General features: G+C 39.4%; 1 protein-coding gene across 5 annotated transcripts in view; it reads right to left on the reverse strand.

Annotated features, from left to right (window-relative positions):
• Positions 1 to 15,769, reverse strand: part of dnajc13 (DnaJ heat shock protein family (Hsp40) member C13) — a 40,535-nt gene that overhangs the window by 13,646 nt on the left and 11,120 nt on the right. For 2 of the 5 annotated variants that reach the window (XM_030122989.1, XM_030122993.1), the window contains exons 4-38: positions 14,876 to 15,025; positions 14,374 to 14,415; positions 13,192 to 13,392; positions 12,879 to 13,085; positions 12,705 to 12,800; positions 12,365 to 12,456; positions 11,111 to 11,277; positions 10,896 to 10,975; positions 10,630 to 10,799; positions 10,493 to 10,525; positions 9,667 to 9,766; positions 9,448 to 9,555; positions 9,171 to 9,326; positions 8,422 to 8,478; positions 7,720 to 7,841; positions 7,443 to 7,518; positions 6,519 to 6,614; positions 6,272 to 6,412; positions 5,324 to 5,341; positions 4,322 to 4,404; positions 3,461 to 3,614; positions 3,232 to 3,335; positions 2,976 to 3,135; positions 2,815 to 2,877; positions 2,616 to 2,717; positions 2,399 to 2,503; positions 2,081 to 2,283; positions 1,878 to 1,962; positions 1,626 to 1,780; positions 1,451 to 1,496; positions 1,208 to 1,362; positions 867 to 1,068; positions 566 to 681; positions 318 to 396; positions 86 to 221 (exon numbers count right to left, since the gene is read on the reverse strand). In XM_030122989.1, coding sequence (XP_029978849.1) covers positions 86 to 221; positions 318 to 396; positions 566 to 681; positions 867 to 1,068; positions 1,208 to 1,362; positions 1,451 to 1,496; positions 1,626 to 1,780; positions 1,878 to 1,962; positions 2,081 to 2,283; positions 2,399 to 2,503; positions 2,616 to 2,717; positions 2,815 to 2,877; positions 2,976 to 3,135; positions 3,232 to 3,335; positions 3,461 to 3,614; positions 4,322 to 4,404; positions 5,324 to 5,341; positions 6,272 to 6,412; positions 6,519 to 6,614; positions 7,443 to 7,518; positions 7,720 to 7,841; positions 8,422 to 8,478; positions 9,171 to 9,326; positions 9,448 to 9,555; positions 9,667 to 9,766; positions 10,493 to 10,525; positions 10,630 to 10,799; positions 10,896 to 10,975; positions 11,111 to 11,277; positions 12,365 to 12,456; positions 12,705 to 12,800; positions 12,879 to 13,085; positions 13,192 to 13,392; positions 14,374 to 14,415; positions 14,876 to 15,025 — 4,060 coding nt within the window. The remainder of the gene's footprint in view (positions 1 to 85; positions 222 to 317; positions 397 to 565; positions 682 to 866; positions 1,069 to 1,207; positions 1,363 to 1,450; positions 1,497 to 1,625; positions 1,781 to 1,877; positions 1,963 to 2,080; positions 2,284 to 2,398; positions 2,504 to 2,615; positions 2,718 to 2,814; positions 2,878 to 2,975; positions 3,136 to 3,231; positions 3,336 to 3,460; positions 3,615 to 4,321; positions 4,405 to 5,323; positions 5,342 to 6,271; positions 6,413 to 6,518; positions 6,615 to 7,442; positions 7,519 to 7,719; positions 7,842 to 8,421; positions 8,479 to 9,170; positions 9,327 to 9,447; positions 9,556 to 9,666; positions 9,767 to 10,492; positions 10,526 to 10,629; positions 10,800 to 10,895; positions 10,976 to 11,110; positions 11,278 to 12,364; positions 12,457 to 12,704; positions 12,801 to 12,878; positions 13,086 to 13,191; positions 13,393 to 14,373; positions 14,416 to 14,875; positions 15,026 to 15,769) is intronic. The other 3 variants (XM_030122990.1, XM_030122992.1, XM_030122991.1) reach the window with 3 other exon arrangements.

Consider the following 15,769-nt stretch of genomic DNA (forward strand, 5'->3'; position numbering starts at 1 on the left):
AACGCCTCAAACACTGAACAATCAACCTATTTCATACAATTTCAATTCTGTAACAAGATATTAAAAACCATGTTTTTCATCATACCTTGTTTATGTCTGTTGAAGAGGATGCTCTGTGTTTTAAGGATGAGAATGATGTTTTCTGGATCAGGTCCATCCACGATACGGGCAGACTTGGTACAGAGGAACTCATAGGCTTTGTTGACTTTCTCAAACATTTCCTACAAAAAAAACCCAAACAACAGATTAAAACCAAAACAAAAACAACAAGCAGTACTGAGGAACACATTACTGTCAGGAATAATCTTGATACATACCCTGCCCTCTGGGTTCTTGTCAGGATGGTACTTTTGGGCCAGTCTGAAGTAGGCTTTCCTGATTTTACTCTCCTCATGCCTTAAGACAGAATTAAGTAAATAATCACTCACTGACAACAATCCAAGGAAATATTTTATATGCTATGGATCAAAATGAGAGTCCTATTCAAATCCAGTTTATTTATATATACTACGTTGAATATCGATGCTTCACTGCGGACAATCGACTGGTAATAAAGTTCACTCACTGTCCCTGTCCTTTTGGGAGGTTCAGGACTTCGTAGGCGTCATCCACAGACATAGAGGGAGGCTTCTTCTCCACTTCTCTCTTCCAAGCTTCAAGAGTATCTTTTAGCAGCTTCACCTGAACAGTTGATCATAGTAGCATCAGAGTGTTAAAATAATAATAATAATAATAATAATAATAATAATAATAATGGATAGAATTTCTATAGTGGTTTTATTGATTCATTGTTCATTTCCTCACACATTCAGATAGACAACTTTTGATATAAAAGTGGCACAATAAGGAAGAAAAAATAAACGTACAGCATCACGAATGGGCCAGTCAGGGAAGCGGATGGTGTCACACAGATGTCTGAGGTAGTAGATGTTGCAGAAGAGCTCATTATCCAGCTGAGGGAAGCTGATCACAGGTATAGGGCAGTACTGATATAGGGCCCGTGTGTTACTCTGTAGTCTGGGGCTGAAGTCCGCAACATGGGCAGCTATCTTCTCAATCATCATCCGCCTGAAATAGATGATGTAGATTTATATACGAATAATTCCTAAACATTAGATGTCAACTTTTACCACAGCTTTTCAACACATACACATTTTAATTTAGACTAATCATTAATTAAATATATATAGAAGAGACTAATGTCTACCTCATCTCACTGCTCCAAATGGCCTCCGGGGTATCAAACTCTCCAAGGAATATTTCAGAGAAGCGCTCGGCCTCATAGTTCTCCAGGTAGCAGACCATGGCCTCAGGCAGCACTGGCCCCAGAACACTCCGCTGCACTATGTCCTGACCCTTAGACTGGAGAGAAGAACCAACCAGCTGTCAGTTTCAGAAAAAGGATAAAGTAAAATCTGTTTGAATGGATAGGCTGAACATCTGTCCTTACCTCCTCTGATTTGAAGGCTTGCTTCAGGTGGGTGTACTTAAGGAATCTAAAGAAAATGGAACAAAGGGAATGAGGAATCATTACTGTTGTTAAGATTTTAAATGAGTTCATAATGAGCAAAAAGGCCTGTGAGAATCTTTGTGCAAAGTGTGGGATTTGTTTGTGATGTTTTCACCTTGCAACAGGCAGAACATTGGAGCCGGTGTACATCATGATGAAGAAGAAGACTCCAGTCAAATAGAGGCGCTGCAGGTTGGGGTTGTCTTGCATCACCAAGTACAGAACATTGGCTACTTTTTCCACCAGGATGGGGTCAAAGGTCAACAAGAGCTACAGAAAGCAAAGCAAAGTAAAGATAAGTGAGACCGTGAGACAATAATGTTTTGTTTTGCCAATTTCTGAAAGCATATAGAGTCAAACTGCAAACCTGAACAATGTGAGGAAGGCTAGCATTGTCACTAATCATCCTCTTGATCTTAGGTAAAGGACGGATAATAGCATTATCCTGATCCCTGGGTAATAAATAAAATAGACAATGAAGTATGTGAGAGCAAATACCTGTGTTTCAACAGAAAATACAACATGTTTATCTTACTTCAAAACAATAAATACACAATGTGTGATTCCCACCTGCTGGGGTAGTAGGAGCACATGGTGATGAGCATGTTGAGGATGAGCGTAGCCAGATCAGACTCGTTCATCACAGCCTGACCGGTGGCCAAGAGGCACCATTTTAGCTGGGGAATGGCCTGTAGGGGGCGCCATCCATCCATCCCCTGAGCCCAGCAACGTGTTTTTGCGGTCAAGACACCTGTGCTCCAAAACTCCTGCATCTGGAGGGGGAACATTAAGGGAGATAATTAAAGAAAACAGTAAAAATAGAAATATGCAAAGGGAAGCAGCAGCAATGAAAGCAATATTTTAAGATTTTATAATTAACATACATACCTCTTCAAAACTGAATGGTCCTCTTCTTTCCTTGTCTGCGTTACCGAAGTACCACTCTTTCTCACTCTCCCTTTTCATATCCGGTGCTGCTTCCAGTACATTGCTCTGTGAAAAAAAAAACAAAAAACAACACAGCTATTTGGTACTGAAAACAAAGTTTATGTTGCAAAATACAAAGTCACTCAGTATCATTTAAACACCACAGGTTTGTTTTTACCTGTAGGGGTACAGTTGCTCTGCTGGTGTGCAGATGTGCTAATGTGAGCAGGTCCACCAAGATACGCACTCCATTGGAGTCCATTACTTCCTTCACATTTTTCTGCAGAACAAACAAATATTTCTGAAAAGGGCCAAAAAACCTGGAGTTTCAGCTAATATGAAGTAGCAAACCCAAAAGTAGTGTTTCATTAGCCTACCTTGTTGAGAATTAGTTTGTTGAGGAAAAGGATGAGTCGGTCTCTTTCCAGTTTGTCCGTGCACTGTAACCACAGAAGTGTACTTACAGTAAATATTTCAGGATTGGCGTACAAAGCTGCACCCAGACGAAATACTGCATTGACTGTCTGGTTGTACCCACCCGATCCAGCATGCCCACAATGTATTTTGTGTCTGTGAAGGGGCCGATCTCCTCATAGCACTTTCCGTAAACTATTGCGAGAGCCTGCAGGCACAGGCACTTCATCGTGACTTTGGGTGTAAGCAGAAAGCGATGGTAGAGCTCATTAAAGAACTCATAACTAAGAGAGGGAAAAGGAGAAGCATAAATCATCATGTGAGTTTTGATACAGAATACAGTTAATACAGTTATTTTTAGTTGTTTGTTGCAGTCTTACGATCTCTTGATGGCACTCGATTCTTCATTTTCATCCTCCTCCAGCAGCAGACGTAGGTAATAATCCCCAATCTTGATCTCATCTGAAAGGCACTCATATTTCACCTAAAAATAAAGAGCATATTCCATTTGTATCATGTAATACAAACAAACTTGTCATTATCCAAAACTTGTTTCGTAACCAAAAACTAAATGGAAGTGTGTGTAGGAAATTTCATCTTAACACACACCTCAAACTCCTGGTGGTTCCATGAGATGACAGTGGCGTTGCCGAGTTCACGATCCACGCCAAAAGCTCGCATCTCTCCCTCCAGAGCATCCCTCAACTCCTCCCTTGTCTTTAGGTTCCAGATGAGGTTGGACCGTGCATGGTCGAGCTGGAATCTGGAGAAAGACAATAAAGCAGGTTAGACTGGAAAGGTGAAATACAGATCATGTAAACTGTTCTTAATCCAGAAAAATGTAATGGAACATTACAGAAATTATAGCCAGCATGGAGGATTCATGTTAGCCAAGATGCTACCCTGAAAGCTTCCCATAAAAATAGATCAGACTGTTAAATAAAAACATAATGTGCTGCACACTTTTAATACCCCCCCTACACAATATAGTGTAAGATTCTGTTGAAAGTTACTGCCCTATAATTTATATTAGATTGTCTCTGTGCAAAATTTACTACATGCATATTTACATTTGAAAGTACTCAGATATTATAACTGCACAAGGCCTTTAGACATTGAAAAAGTAGGTCAAGGTGACCTATTTTCAATAGGCTTCTGCTCCATGCCAAGATGCATCCACTGTATAAATTTGGTTCAGATATCTCAATGCATTCTTCAGATAATGCAATTATGTTGTTGAATGGACAGACGGACAGACAGATGACAAAACGATTACAATGAGTTGGCTGAGGGGTAACAAAATCAAGATGAGTATTACATACAACTAACACAATTAGCAAACAGTTTGATCTGTCTTTGGCAGATATGTCTGGTTTAGACCAGCTCTAAATGTAAAGTGTCATGAGATAACTTTTGTTATGATTTGGTGCTAGACAAACAAAATTTGATTGACTGATTGACATGTGGTACCTGTAGTAGAAAAGCTCCCAGTTGGATTCAATCTTAATTCGCTGCCTTCTCTTTCTGAGGATCACTGGTTTTTGGTTAGGATTCTGAAATTAAAAGACACACAACCTATTGAGAGAACACCTTATGCTACTTTTAGAGCTCAACATTCGTCCTTTTTCAGCATATGAGCAGAAGAGAGATGAGAAGCTGGAATGGCAACAAGATGACTGATAGCTTACGCACATCAGATATGAACACAAAAATGGTTTTGAAAAGGATATGAAAGAAGAATATTAGAAGATAGACAAAGACCGAAAATAATGTCGTCATTGAACCAACATACAAGTTATGAAACATAAAACCAAAATGGGATCCCAAAATTGGGTGCATTCTGTGATCGTAGCTGGATGAGACACATCTTTGCACTGTCTGTAGTCATCTGTGTGACTTGCTGCTTACAGTACAATTACAGGCCTCTTGATTGTGTTGCTTCCTTTCAACAAGGATTTACTACTACCCGTAAAACCTTAAAATGCTAGAGTAAACGTTTTTCTCTTTTGAAACCATCTCAAGTTCTATGAAAAAAAAAACCCGATGCCAGTACATGGCCTTTTGTTAATGGCAATTCTACTTATGTCTCAGAATTTAATTGGTCATTAAATATTTAAGACAAAACGCTACAGAAAGCATGTTTAAATAATGGTATTATGGGGCTAGGACAGACAGTGTGCTAGTGGAAATATCTACTTGATTATCAAGAAGAAACATGTTCAAGGTTGCACACGTAGTATGATGTAACTGATATTTTTTTCTTATGATTGTATCTATTGTTGAACTGCATTCTAATTTCATACTGTTCATTCTAAGTCTTTCACTGTAGATTATATTAGAGTATTGCTTGGTTTGGTTACTTTACAAAACGCACCCAATTTACCACACAAAGATGGGGGGGGGGGGGATTCAAAATCGTTTGATTGACAGAAAGAATATACAAATAGGATCCCAATGGTCACTCCTACTTACCAGGTTATTTCTGTCCTGCTGCATTGTTTGACAGCAGAGAAACCACACAAGACAAGGGGAGGGTGGGGCAGAGACAACACAGAGAGATTATTGTTCCTTGGATCAAACAGATGAATTGTAACAAAAGGGTCACTGATACAAAGAGGTTGGTATCGATACTTTATGTTAGAGTATAGTGGGTTTTTTTTAAATGAATTGTGAACAAGTAAATAAGGTGATAAAAATAAGGTAATGGATGTGATTAGGGACTGTTGAGCAAGAGCAGGTCAATCATAGATAGTTGATTGTCTTTTGTCAGTTTCAGACAGTGAAGCCAGAGAACAGAGAACGAGGCATGGTGACATTCAGGTGAAGTAAGTTTTGAGCTTTGTTTGAAGGTAGAATTTAATTTCGCAGAACAGCCAGAGAGCCATAACTTTTTTTTTTTCATCTCAGCAGACGCCATCAACCTTAGCACACCCACACACAATCTGCAACAATGACCCACACAGGCTCAGCCTCAATTGACAATGAGCAAATCAAACAGCTTTTGATCTAAATAACATACTTCGCCATGTTCAGCTGGAACACAGAGCAAAAACTGTAACCTCACGTCACGGCTGAAGAAAAAATATACAGCTTGAGCGTTCAATAGCAAGTAAATAAAAAGGTAGAGAAAAAGTCGAAAGTGATTTTAATCTTGATATATTCTGCTTCCGTGAGGCCAGGCAGCAGCAGAGCTATCACAAGCTGACACAGCTCTCCATGCAAAACAGCAGCAGCATCTGAAAAAAGTCTTATTATTGCTTGTGGATTCTGCAGCACTGTTCAGCATCAACAGGAGAAGCAGCAGCTAGAGCCACCTGCACAGATAAAGTCAGCAGCAGGAGCAGCAGTGGGCCGAAGAACTGAAGTTAATCAGTGTCTAAGTCCTGCTAAGAAAAAAGGGAGAAAAAACAGAAGCCTCACCTCCTTCTGAGCTATGCCCATCTTATCTCTCCAGTGCATCAACACTATATCAGCCTTCTCCTTGGCAAACTTCTCCACCTCTTTGGCTGCTTTGCCTGCTATCCTTTGCCACTCTGGCACCTTGTTGCGATTCAGCTGATCCTGTGCAGAACAACACCAAAATTATATTTAAAACACAGGACAAAAGATGGAGATTTTTTTGGTTGATCTTTAAAAAAGTACTGATATGATGTGGTGGGTAAGATACCGTGGCGATTTTCAAGTTGTCACGGATGTGCATTCGGTCCACATCTTTTTCTGGGACTGGGTCAGGACTGTCAAGGTAAGCCAGCAACCCCATTGGCTGGGAGTGAAATAAGAAACGAACAAGTGAAAAAGTAAGTGTTCACTAATACCCCGCACAGTTGCACACTTTACCCCTCCTGCTCATTGATACTATGTGTACCCAGGGATTCGTTTTGAGTCTTAGCTTTCAATCTCTTTAAAAACATTTCAAAAATGTGTAAAAAATGCAAAAATTGAGAGAAAGATCCATGTGAAGAATGTGTGTGAAATTTGAAAAAAAAACAAAAAACTGGGTGAATAATGTCTGAGAAATCAGCTGGACAAATTGAATGAATGAATGAATCAATCAATCAATCCCAAAATTGAAATTCAGTCATTAAACTGTGCACTGCCCCACTCGTAGTAATAAAGAGCATGTGTGTCCAATTTGAAAAGAATCGGGTTAATAGTGTCTGAGAAATGGAATGGATAAATTTTCTAAGTTAAAATGTTCAAATATTTGTAATAAATAAATAAATAAATATTAAAAATTTAAATTCAGCTATCAAACTGAGCACTGGAGACTGCACCTCTCCTAGTGGTAAAGAACATGTGTGAAATTGTAAAAGAACTGGGTGAATAGTGCCCAGGAAATGACAAAAATCTCAGACAGACAGAATTCCTGGTATATCTATAAACCAACAAAATTATAACAAAAGGTATAACAAAATTTAACAAAGACAGACTTAAACAGAGCATCACAGCTGCCAGAGAAACACGTTGGCTTTCATCCTGGAGCACTGTGCCTCCATCACCATCATTAGACTAATAGCTTCTGCCATGAGGTTTGGATGGGCATCAAATATATTATGTTAAAACTATGAACTGGGCTGCTTTGGAGCCTTACCAGTATCCTCTTCAATAGGTTCATAGCGACAGGGTTTTCTGCTGTCCACAGACCAACTAGATGACGGCTGAGTTGCCTGAGGGGAAAAAACAGTTGAGCCACTGTGTTATTTGATTGTCTGAGCGGACGTCCCTACTATTGGTTACATGTTTATCTAATAAAGGTCCTAGTTTTTCACACAACAAGAGTTTTCTGGGTGAAAATTTCAATTTATCACACACATAATCTACTACTATCAATGAATATAGTAGTTTTTTTGTTGAGAATATTTAATTACCTGTTTGTGAGCATCCTCTGGTCTGCGCTGATCGTGAACAAAGATGTGTGCAGATGCCTCGGGAGAGCCCCTTCACTCAGCGCCAGCTCCTGCATCTTAGTTGCTATTTCCTTATCACCTTCCTGAATTTAAGCAAATGTGAGTTGGTTAGGATAAAAAATAGGATGGGTGGGCATCAGTACCAACGAGTTATTAAAACAAAGTTCCTACAGGTTTCTACAAGTTAAATTTAAGAATTTTTAAGACTACATAGAACAGAATTTAAGGCCCATTTCACAGCCATACTGGCAAAAATTTGTGAATCGTACAATTTAGGAAAATGCATTTATTTACTCCAACCAGGCATTGTTAAATTTGCACTTCCCCATGGTTGCTTTTCACTTCTACGATCATTCCTCACCAGGGGATGCAAAGTAAGCAATAATTGGTTCCTAATTTCAACAGAAACTGTCAGGTTGGAATGGACGGAACTGAGTAGACTAATGTTACTTTCTTTGCAGCTTGGACATTTAACAGACACATTAAACGTAACACAGCCAACAAGTTTATGGCAACATAACTGAAGACCTACCATATCAATATTCATACCTTTTAAAGTCTTTTTTTAAGGTATTAAAAGCAGATTTGTACATTCAAGACTTTTTAAGACCCTGTGGGAACCCTGTATAAAACTACTGATTTATGAACTGCAGCAAAACCCACCTCAATAATAGCCTTCATCACCAGACCAGCTCCCTTCACTATTGCCATAGATGGATGCTGCAATTAAGAAGAAAAACAACTCAGTATAACAGGACTAAACAGATGAGTCAGGAGACTGATGATAGCTCTCATTTTGTCTGGATGTTTGGACTTATTAACTTGATACAGACCAAAAGAGCAGGAATAAATCCAGTCCAATCAAACTGAACCACACTTGGCTTTGTTTCTAGCGTGAAAACACTTTTTTGAATTGTTGGACTTTCTGACCAAGTTACAGCCATTTTGAGTCATTATACCAAGGAAGCAACAAAAGAACAAGAAGAAGAAAAATGGGCATAAGTACTATTACAAACAGAGGGCACAAAGTTTTTAACAGTACAAAGTAATCAAAATCCAATTTATTAATTTACGTTTATTAATTGTTATAGTCATAATGCTGTAATAATAGTAGAGTTGCAACAAAATAAATCAGATCACTCTTTTTCTTTCTAGATGAAAAGCGCTCTAGAAACCACACATATCGGGCACCACAGCCCACATACTGTAGGTGGTGATGACAGGAAATAGGTACAGTGAATGTTATGCAGAGGTTGTTCATGTTCTTGTGAAACTGCAATGTGAAACCAAAAACAACTGGATCAAATGCATACAAATACAAAAACAAAAACTTTCACTGGGAGGTTCCTAAATCAGTTTGAATTAATTCCCATCAAACCCACTCTTTAGTGTGCATCTAAATATCTTCCCACCTGGAAAAGCTTGAACAGGGTGCGTCCATTGGAAGCAACCATCTCGAGCAGCATGTCAAACTGTTGGCCCTCTGTGGTTTCACTGTAGGGGGCGCAGAGAGCGAACGTTAAGAAGTCCAATAAGGAGCTGATTACTAAAGCTCCCGTTCCATGGTCCTGAAAAAAGAGAAGAGGACATTCTTAGGGAACTGAAAAACTACAAATGTACAGAAGGTGATGACTCAAGTGCATTTTCCAATTAGCCTGAGCTAAAACTGCAACCAGTGAAACAACGTACCACATTAGTGATGAATTTTTCAAGAAGGTTTTCCAGGAACTTCTTTGAGGACAGTAGAGACGCCTTGTTCAGCTGCTCCTGCCTCAGGTCATAATCATCATGCATTGGCTGAAAGAAAAAGATGAGTGAAAAGGTCTCTGCAAGAAAGGTATAAAACATGGCCGATTGTTTTGTGTGTGCTATATTTGACTGAAACGCAGATAATGAAATGATACTTACACACATGAGGGCACAGAGCATGTCTATAGCAGCATGTGTCACACCGTTATTGTTCCGTTTTAAAGCTTTTACCGTCTTTACTCCCAATTTTTCCCTGAACCTGGGACACAAAAACATATCAACAGATTTACCAACACTTCTAGTGATGAAGTGGACCTTGAGAAACTGTGAAAACACACATAACAAAAATATAACACAATTTTAAAAGCACAAATACTTTATTATTTGAAAGAGGTCTGGGGTTTGATGAGCAAAAAATTTATTGCTTCACAAGTGACTTGTTGTTTCTTTTGCTCACGGACTACCATCTGTTCAAGTACAAAGTCTAACAACATTAAAGAGGTTTCCCTTGGAAGAAAAAAACCCTTTAAATCTGCATTTATATTAAGCCGTGTCGTGTGGTTGTGTGAGAGAAACACCAAGCTACTCAAGCAATGAATCTTCCAGGAATCCCAATTGAGGTTCAGGAACAAAGAATCAACAGTAAATACAGTTCCTCTCATACATCTCAGTGACCCGAAAAGGACTACAAGGCTCTTGTGCCATACGCAGAAATGTGAAGGATACACGTTTGAGGCAGTCGGAGAGAGATGAAGGTAAGAAAATACAAAGATGAGATGGCGAGAGCGGAAGGTCAAGGCAAACCGACAGCTCGCCTGAATGGAATGGAAAGACAAAGCACCTGTCTAAAAGCCAGAGATGAAAGCAGAACACAGATGAAAGAGAAGGAGGCTGATCGACAGAAGGCTAAGAAAGACACTGGAAAAGAATACGAAAGAAAAAACAGAGACAGAGGGCAGACTGAGATGTATGGATTCATATTTACGTTCCATCTGTGAGTCCAGACCCTTGACCAGACCTTGAAATGACAGAGCATGCCTGTTACCAGCAGCTCACGAGAAACGTAACTTCAAAGTGATACAAGTAGGCAGGTAGAGGCAGAGGGATGTTCTGCGTTCTTACTTAGGCAGCTGAGTGAAAGCCTGGAAGCCAGCCTTGGAGGCCACCAAGCGCCGGATGGCCTGAAAATGGCTCTCCAGCTCAGCATTTTGCGCCGGCAACTCAGCCTCCTGGGACAAAAGAGCCAGGATGGCGTTGTTGATGAGCTTCTCTTTGTTCTCAGAGAAAAGACCCTAAACAGAAAAAAATAGAGAAATAAAAAGATGATAAAAGGAGGGAAATGAGAGAAAATCCCATGAGAAGCACTGAAAAACACACTCAACACTTACATCTTGAGTTACTGCATGCAGAACTCCACTGTAGGAAATGTTGGCATTGAATCTGAACACTGCGTCTGCAAAGTTCCCATCTGAGGAGAGGGAGAAGGAACCATGAAACACAGATCACAGACAACCTTTTCTTTATAACAAATGAGTCAAAACCATAACAGTTTAAGAGGGAGTAAAGTAATTTGAAACTGATGAGATCATAGGTTTTGACTCACTAGGAGGTGCTGCCAGAAATTTGAGATGCAAACTCTCCACTTCCTCATCCACAGGCATGCTCAGCAGGCCCCATCGCTGCCCTCGCTGGGTGGGGGCCATCTTGACACACACGTCCCTATTGCCGGATGCACGTACTCCATCAAGTAGGCTGGCCAATAAGGAGTCCCTACAGAGAAGCCAAGCACACTCTGTTAAATGCATTAGAAAAAAACACTGGTATGGAGCAAATAGTTCATACAAGTGAAACAAAACAGGAAAAAGCACGCATTTAAACTGTGTTAGAATTAAGGTGAACAAACAGAGCAAAAGACACAAAAACACACATGTGAACAGGCTAGTAGTATGTTAACCCATTTAGACCCAAACATCCACTGGCAATCAAAAGTATCTACTGATCTAAAATGTTTAATACCTATTGATCCACTAATCTTGTCAATACATGCAAATAACTGGTGTAAAATGCAGTTTGTCATCTTTTCATGGTCACCAGATATGACCCATTTGGGCGTTCAGAGGCTCTGTAGTGAACGTTGAAACACTGTCATCTTCTACAACATTGATTCACCAGTAAAAACCCATGGAGTTGGATCAATGACAGTGGATGGAAACGCTTGGTTTATGTTCAGTTAATGATATATTTGCTGAAAAACTCACTTTTTCCTCAGTTTCCTCCGTTTCTGATATAGCCCTCAACTTTAATATGAGCTCTTATGAAAATCTATATGATCTGTGAATAAATACAGGAAAATACTGGGTTTTCACTGAAAAAAGCAAAATACAGAGGATAATCTATATCATAACACTGGAAGGTCTCAGAGCGTCTGTGTGTGAGTGTGTGTGTGTATCTGCATAGTTCTGAGAAATGTAGGCGTTTTTAATTTGCCAATTTGGTACCAATAGTTGAGGAATAGTTCCATCTCCACATCAAATATTGCAGCAAGTTGATAGGACCAATATTTTGGGAGATATTAGTCATTTTGGAATACAATAGCTTTACAATCATATCGCTTGGTTGACCGGAAGCGCAATACCATGCTGCATGATGGGAAATTAAGTTAAAAACAGGAATGACGCATTTACTAGCTTCGGTCCCTAGATATTGGTATTAATATGACACACTAGTATTATAATAAACAGTAATAAATCACTTAAAAAATGTTACATAGAAAGAAAAAAATAATTTGGGTACTGTCACAAAAATCGCACTGGGTCTTTATGGATTAATATAAATATAGAAAACATCTTTCATGTACCTCTCTGTGGAAGAGAACTTCCTGATCTGGCCTCTGATGAATTCAACTGTAAACACCTGAGGGTTGTCCACATCACAGATGAGAGCAAAAACCTACAGGGACAGAAAATGAAGGAGAAAACAAGTGAGAAAACAGAGGGTGGTGGGAGGACTTTATTCATCTCTCACAGACTGTAGTATGTTTACCCCAGCTGTTACCTGACTGTGTTGAACTACATAAATAATAGAACAAAAGGCTGTTTAAATGACCCTTTTGTCTTTACAGGACTAGTGGAGTAGACAAACATTTCAGTTGAACAATGCTTTTACCCTTTCTATCTATTCGATTAGTGAGTGCCCACCTCTCCAAAAGGTTTGATGGTGACTATGTTGTACGATGCCGGGTCTCGCTCCACTAAACAGGTTTCTGTCAAGGCCAGGATACGTTTAACAGGCTCCTAGGTTGGACAAACACATGTACAATAAATATTCTCATCCTTCATCAATGCAGAATAGGGTAAATAAAAGGCACTGACTGGGTGGCGAGGTGTGATCTTCTGAACCACGAATTCAGCCAGGGAAGTGATGCTCTCATCTGAGCTGTACTTCCCCAACCTGTCCGTCACAAACCCCTCGAAGGTCAAGGCCTCCTTCCTCAGTCGTAGTGTGATGCCAATGAAATTCCCTGCATGCTCTATGGCGCTCCGGATGATTTCATCCCGATGCTCTGAGGCAAACAGATGCTGAGAGAGTAGGGAAAAGAGGAAAAAAGAAGCCCATCTTAATTTCTTGATTCATATTACGTAACAGATAAAAAAGACATGAATTGCACATGCTGTCATTTCGTACCAGCCTACTGAAGCCCCCGTATAGGATGCAGAATCCTCCCTGGTAGTCAGAGACCTCGACGAAGCCCTCAACATTGCGATAGTCGTAGGAGCACACCACTCGGTTGGTATGAGGGTCAATCTGGTCAATGCCACCCGGTGTCACTTCTAAACTTACAGGCTTTCGTGTGTCACTCCAGTGGTGTTTATAGCAGTTGTAACGCTGTTAAGAGTCCAGCACATGCACTGAGAGACAGTATGTTTACATGCACAGAAAAAACTACCAACATGCACGGTAATATTCCTCTTACATAAACCAAATGTGATACGGGTAGCATGCTGCAGTTGAATATCCTTTTGTGACTGAAATGTGGAACATCCCGACATTATTGAGGTTACAGGACTCCATCTGTCCATCAGTGCATTCAGACTATGGATCTGGACTGGGTTTTTTAGTGCAGTTTGTGACACATAGTCAGGCACAAATGACAAACCTACATTTCTGATTAGAGGGAGAAATATTAATTTTTCTTTTCTTTTCTTTTTGACATTATGAAGTACTAGATTTTTTGGATATGTTCTGCACCCATACTGTCAATCTTTTCAACATACTGGTTGACGAAATAAAGGAGGAAGACACGTAAGCACAGCTGAAAAAGTCTGCTACACATATAAAATTCTGAAAAAATAAATCCAATTATAATGCAAAAACTCAAAATGACATAAAAGACAAACTTGGATAGTGACCCCTGCTGAGAATTATTTGTGTTTAGCTGGTATTTCACAATAATTGGAGTATGCATGGCTACATATAACCAAGAATATCAATGGAATAGTCATTTCCATTAGCCACTGACACAATGTCTTTTTTTGTTTAAAAAAAAAAAGAAAAAAAGAAAAAAAAAGGGAAATTATTTTGTGAATCAGCTAAAATTTACTTAAGGGTTCAAATGAGTGGCCATTTTTTGTCAAAAAAAAAAAGCTGTAAGAAATGCATAGAACTGTGTTGAAATAATGCTAATACATTTGTGCACAGACTACTGATATTTTTTGACAGTGGAAGCTATATTTTCAGAAATATTGGATTTTGAATGACACATGTATGTAAACATGAGTCAGTATAATGTTGTCAACAGTGACAAACGTGCAAATGGATAACTTACACTTTCACCCTTTTTGTCTGAATAATAATCTTAGCACTTACCCTTCCAGTTATCTTTCCTTCTGAAAATTCTGTTCTGAATCTCTGTCAACAAGAAAAAACATAAAACGACAGTTACTGTATTTAAGTCATCCCAATGAAGCACGTTTGACAGATGGTCTTCATTACAGATTCCAAAAACACAGGATAAGTTGTTGATACCCTTCAAGTATTAAAAAAATATTTTCAATGATGTAATTTCTGTCCTCAGACTTATGAAATATGTCACTGAAGTGAGTTTATTTCTTCTGAAACTATCTGCTGATTCCCATCTGTGATAAACAACTACAGTGAGTCAAAGGGCCTGTGATTTGCAAGCGCTGCATTCCCAAGCAGTGTATTGTACATTAAGTGACTTTGCTGCAATGTTTTTAGACAACACAGCAAAATGTGCAGGAATGACATGACCAGAAAGCATGAAAAAGCCACAATAAGCACCACATCTGAGAGCTTGGTAATATTTTTGTGTACGAAAGCAATGAAGCGGTACAGCTGTTCTCCTCACCAGTGCTTCTGTGAGCAGCTCTGTCCGGTGTTCTGTGGAGAACTTCAGCGTTTCTGACTTCTTGCTGCCGCCTTTACGGAATGTGAGGTTGAACTCTGTCCCCTGACCTTTTCCTACCGGACCGATACCACAGATGTCTCCATAAGGCCACTGGAACCAACACATAGTGGCAACAAGAGGGACAAACACATTGTTAGGGTCACATAAAACATCACGAAATACATTGTTATTACAGCATTTAGTGGAGTAATCCCTAGTACCCACTCAGTATGTTCTGATCAGTCTAATTAGTGTTGAAAGCTTAGCATATTTTTAAGCATTTACACCTCTGATTACATGAGGTTGCACAGACGGCAGTCAGCTTTTAGCAAAAACTAGGCCCAATGGCCCTGTAGTTCACCAGCATGCTCTATCAAGCATCAACAAAAACTTGAATTTGTGAGGTTGTCAGGTTCTGTCTCTATCTTAGAGTCCTGTGGTCTTGATGCAGGAGATCAATCTCCCAACAGAAGTGGGTGGTACTTCCACTGGAGGAGAACTCAATTAATTAAATGAAAGTCCATATTTGACTTCCAATCAGTGCTCAATATGAACTATATTGATATCTTGAACCATTTCCATGTTATAAGCCATCAAAATATGGACCAAAAGGCAAATTTTTAATATTTCAAAAATCTGTCACAAATATTTAAAAATCTAGCTTTTGGGAAGCTATTTTTGACTATTTGACTAAATCCTGTAACACCTCATTAAAGCCATGTCCCTTTATGGTCCTGTTTGGAGTGACCCCAAGAGACGTCAGCCTGACTAAACTACAAGCCAACATGATAGCTTTCTGTAGTCTCATAGCTAGAAGGATGATATTGCTAAAATGGAAGGGACCAAAGCCACCTA

This window comes from Sphaeramia orbicularis, chromosome 20 (assembly GCF_902148855.1).
Source record: "Sphaeramia orbicularis chromosome 20, fSphaOr1.1, whole genome shotgun sequence".
Lineage (NCBI taxonomy): Eukaryota > Metazoa > Chordata > Actinopteri > Kurtiformes > Apogonidae > Sphaeramia > Sphaeramia orbicularis.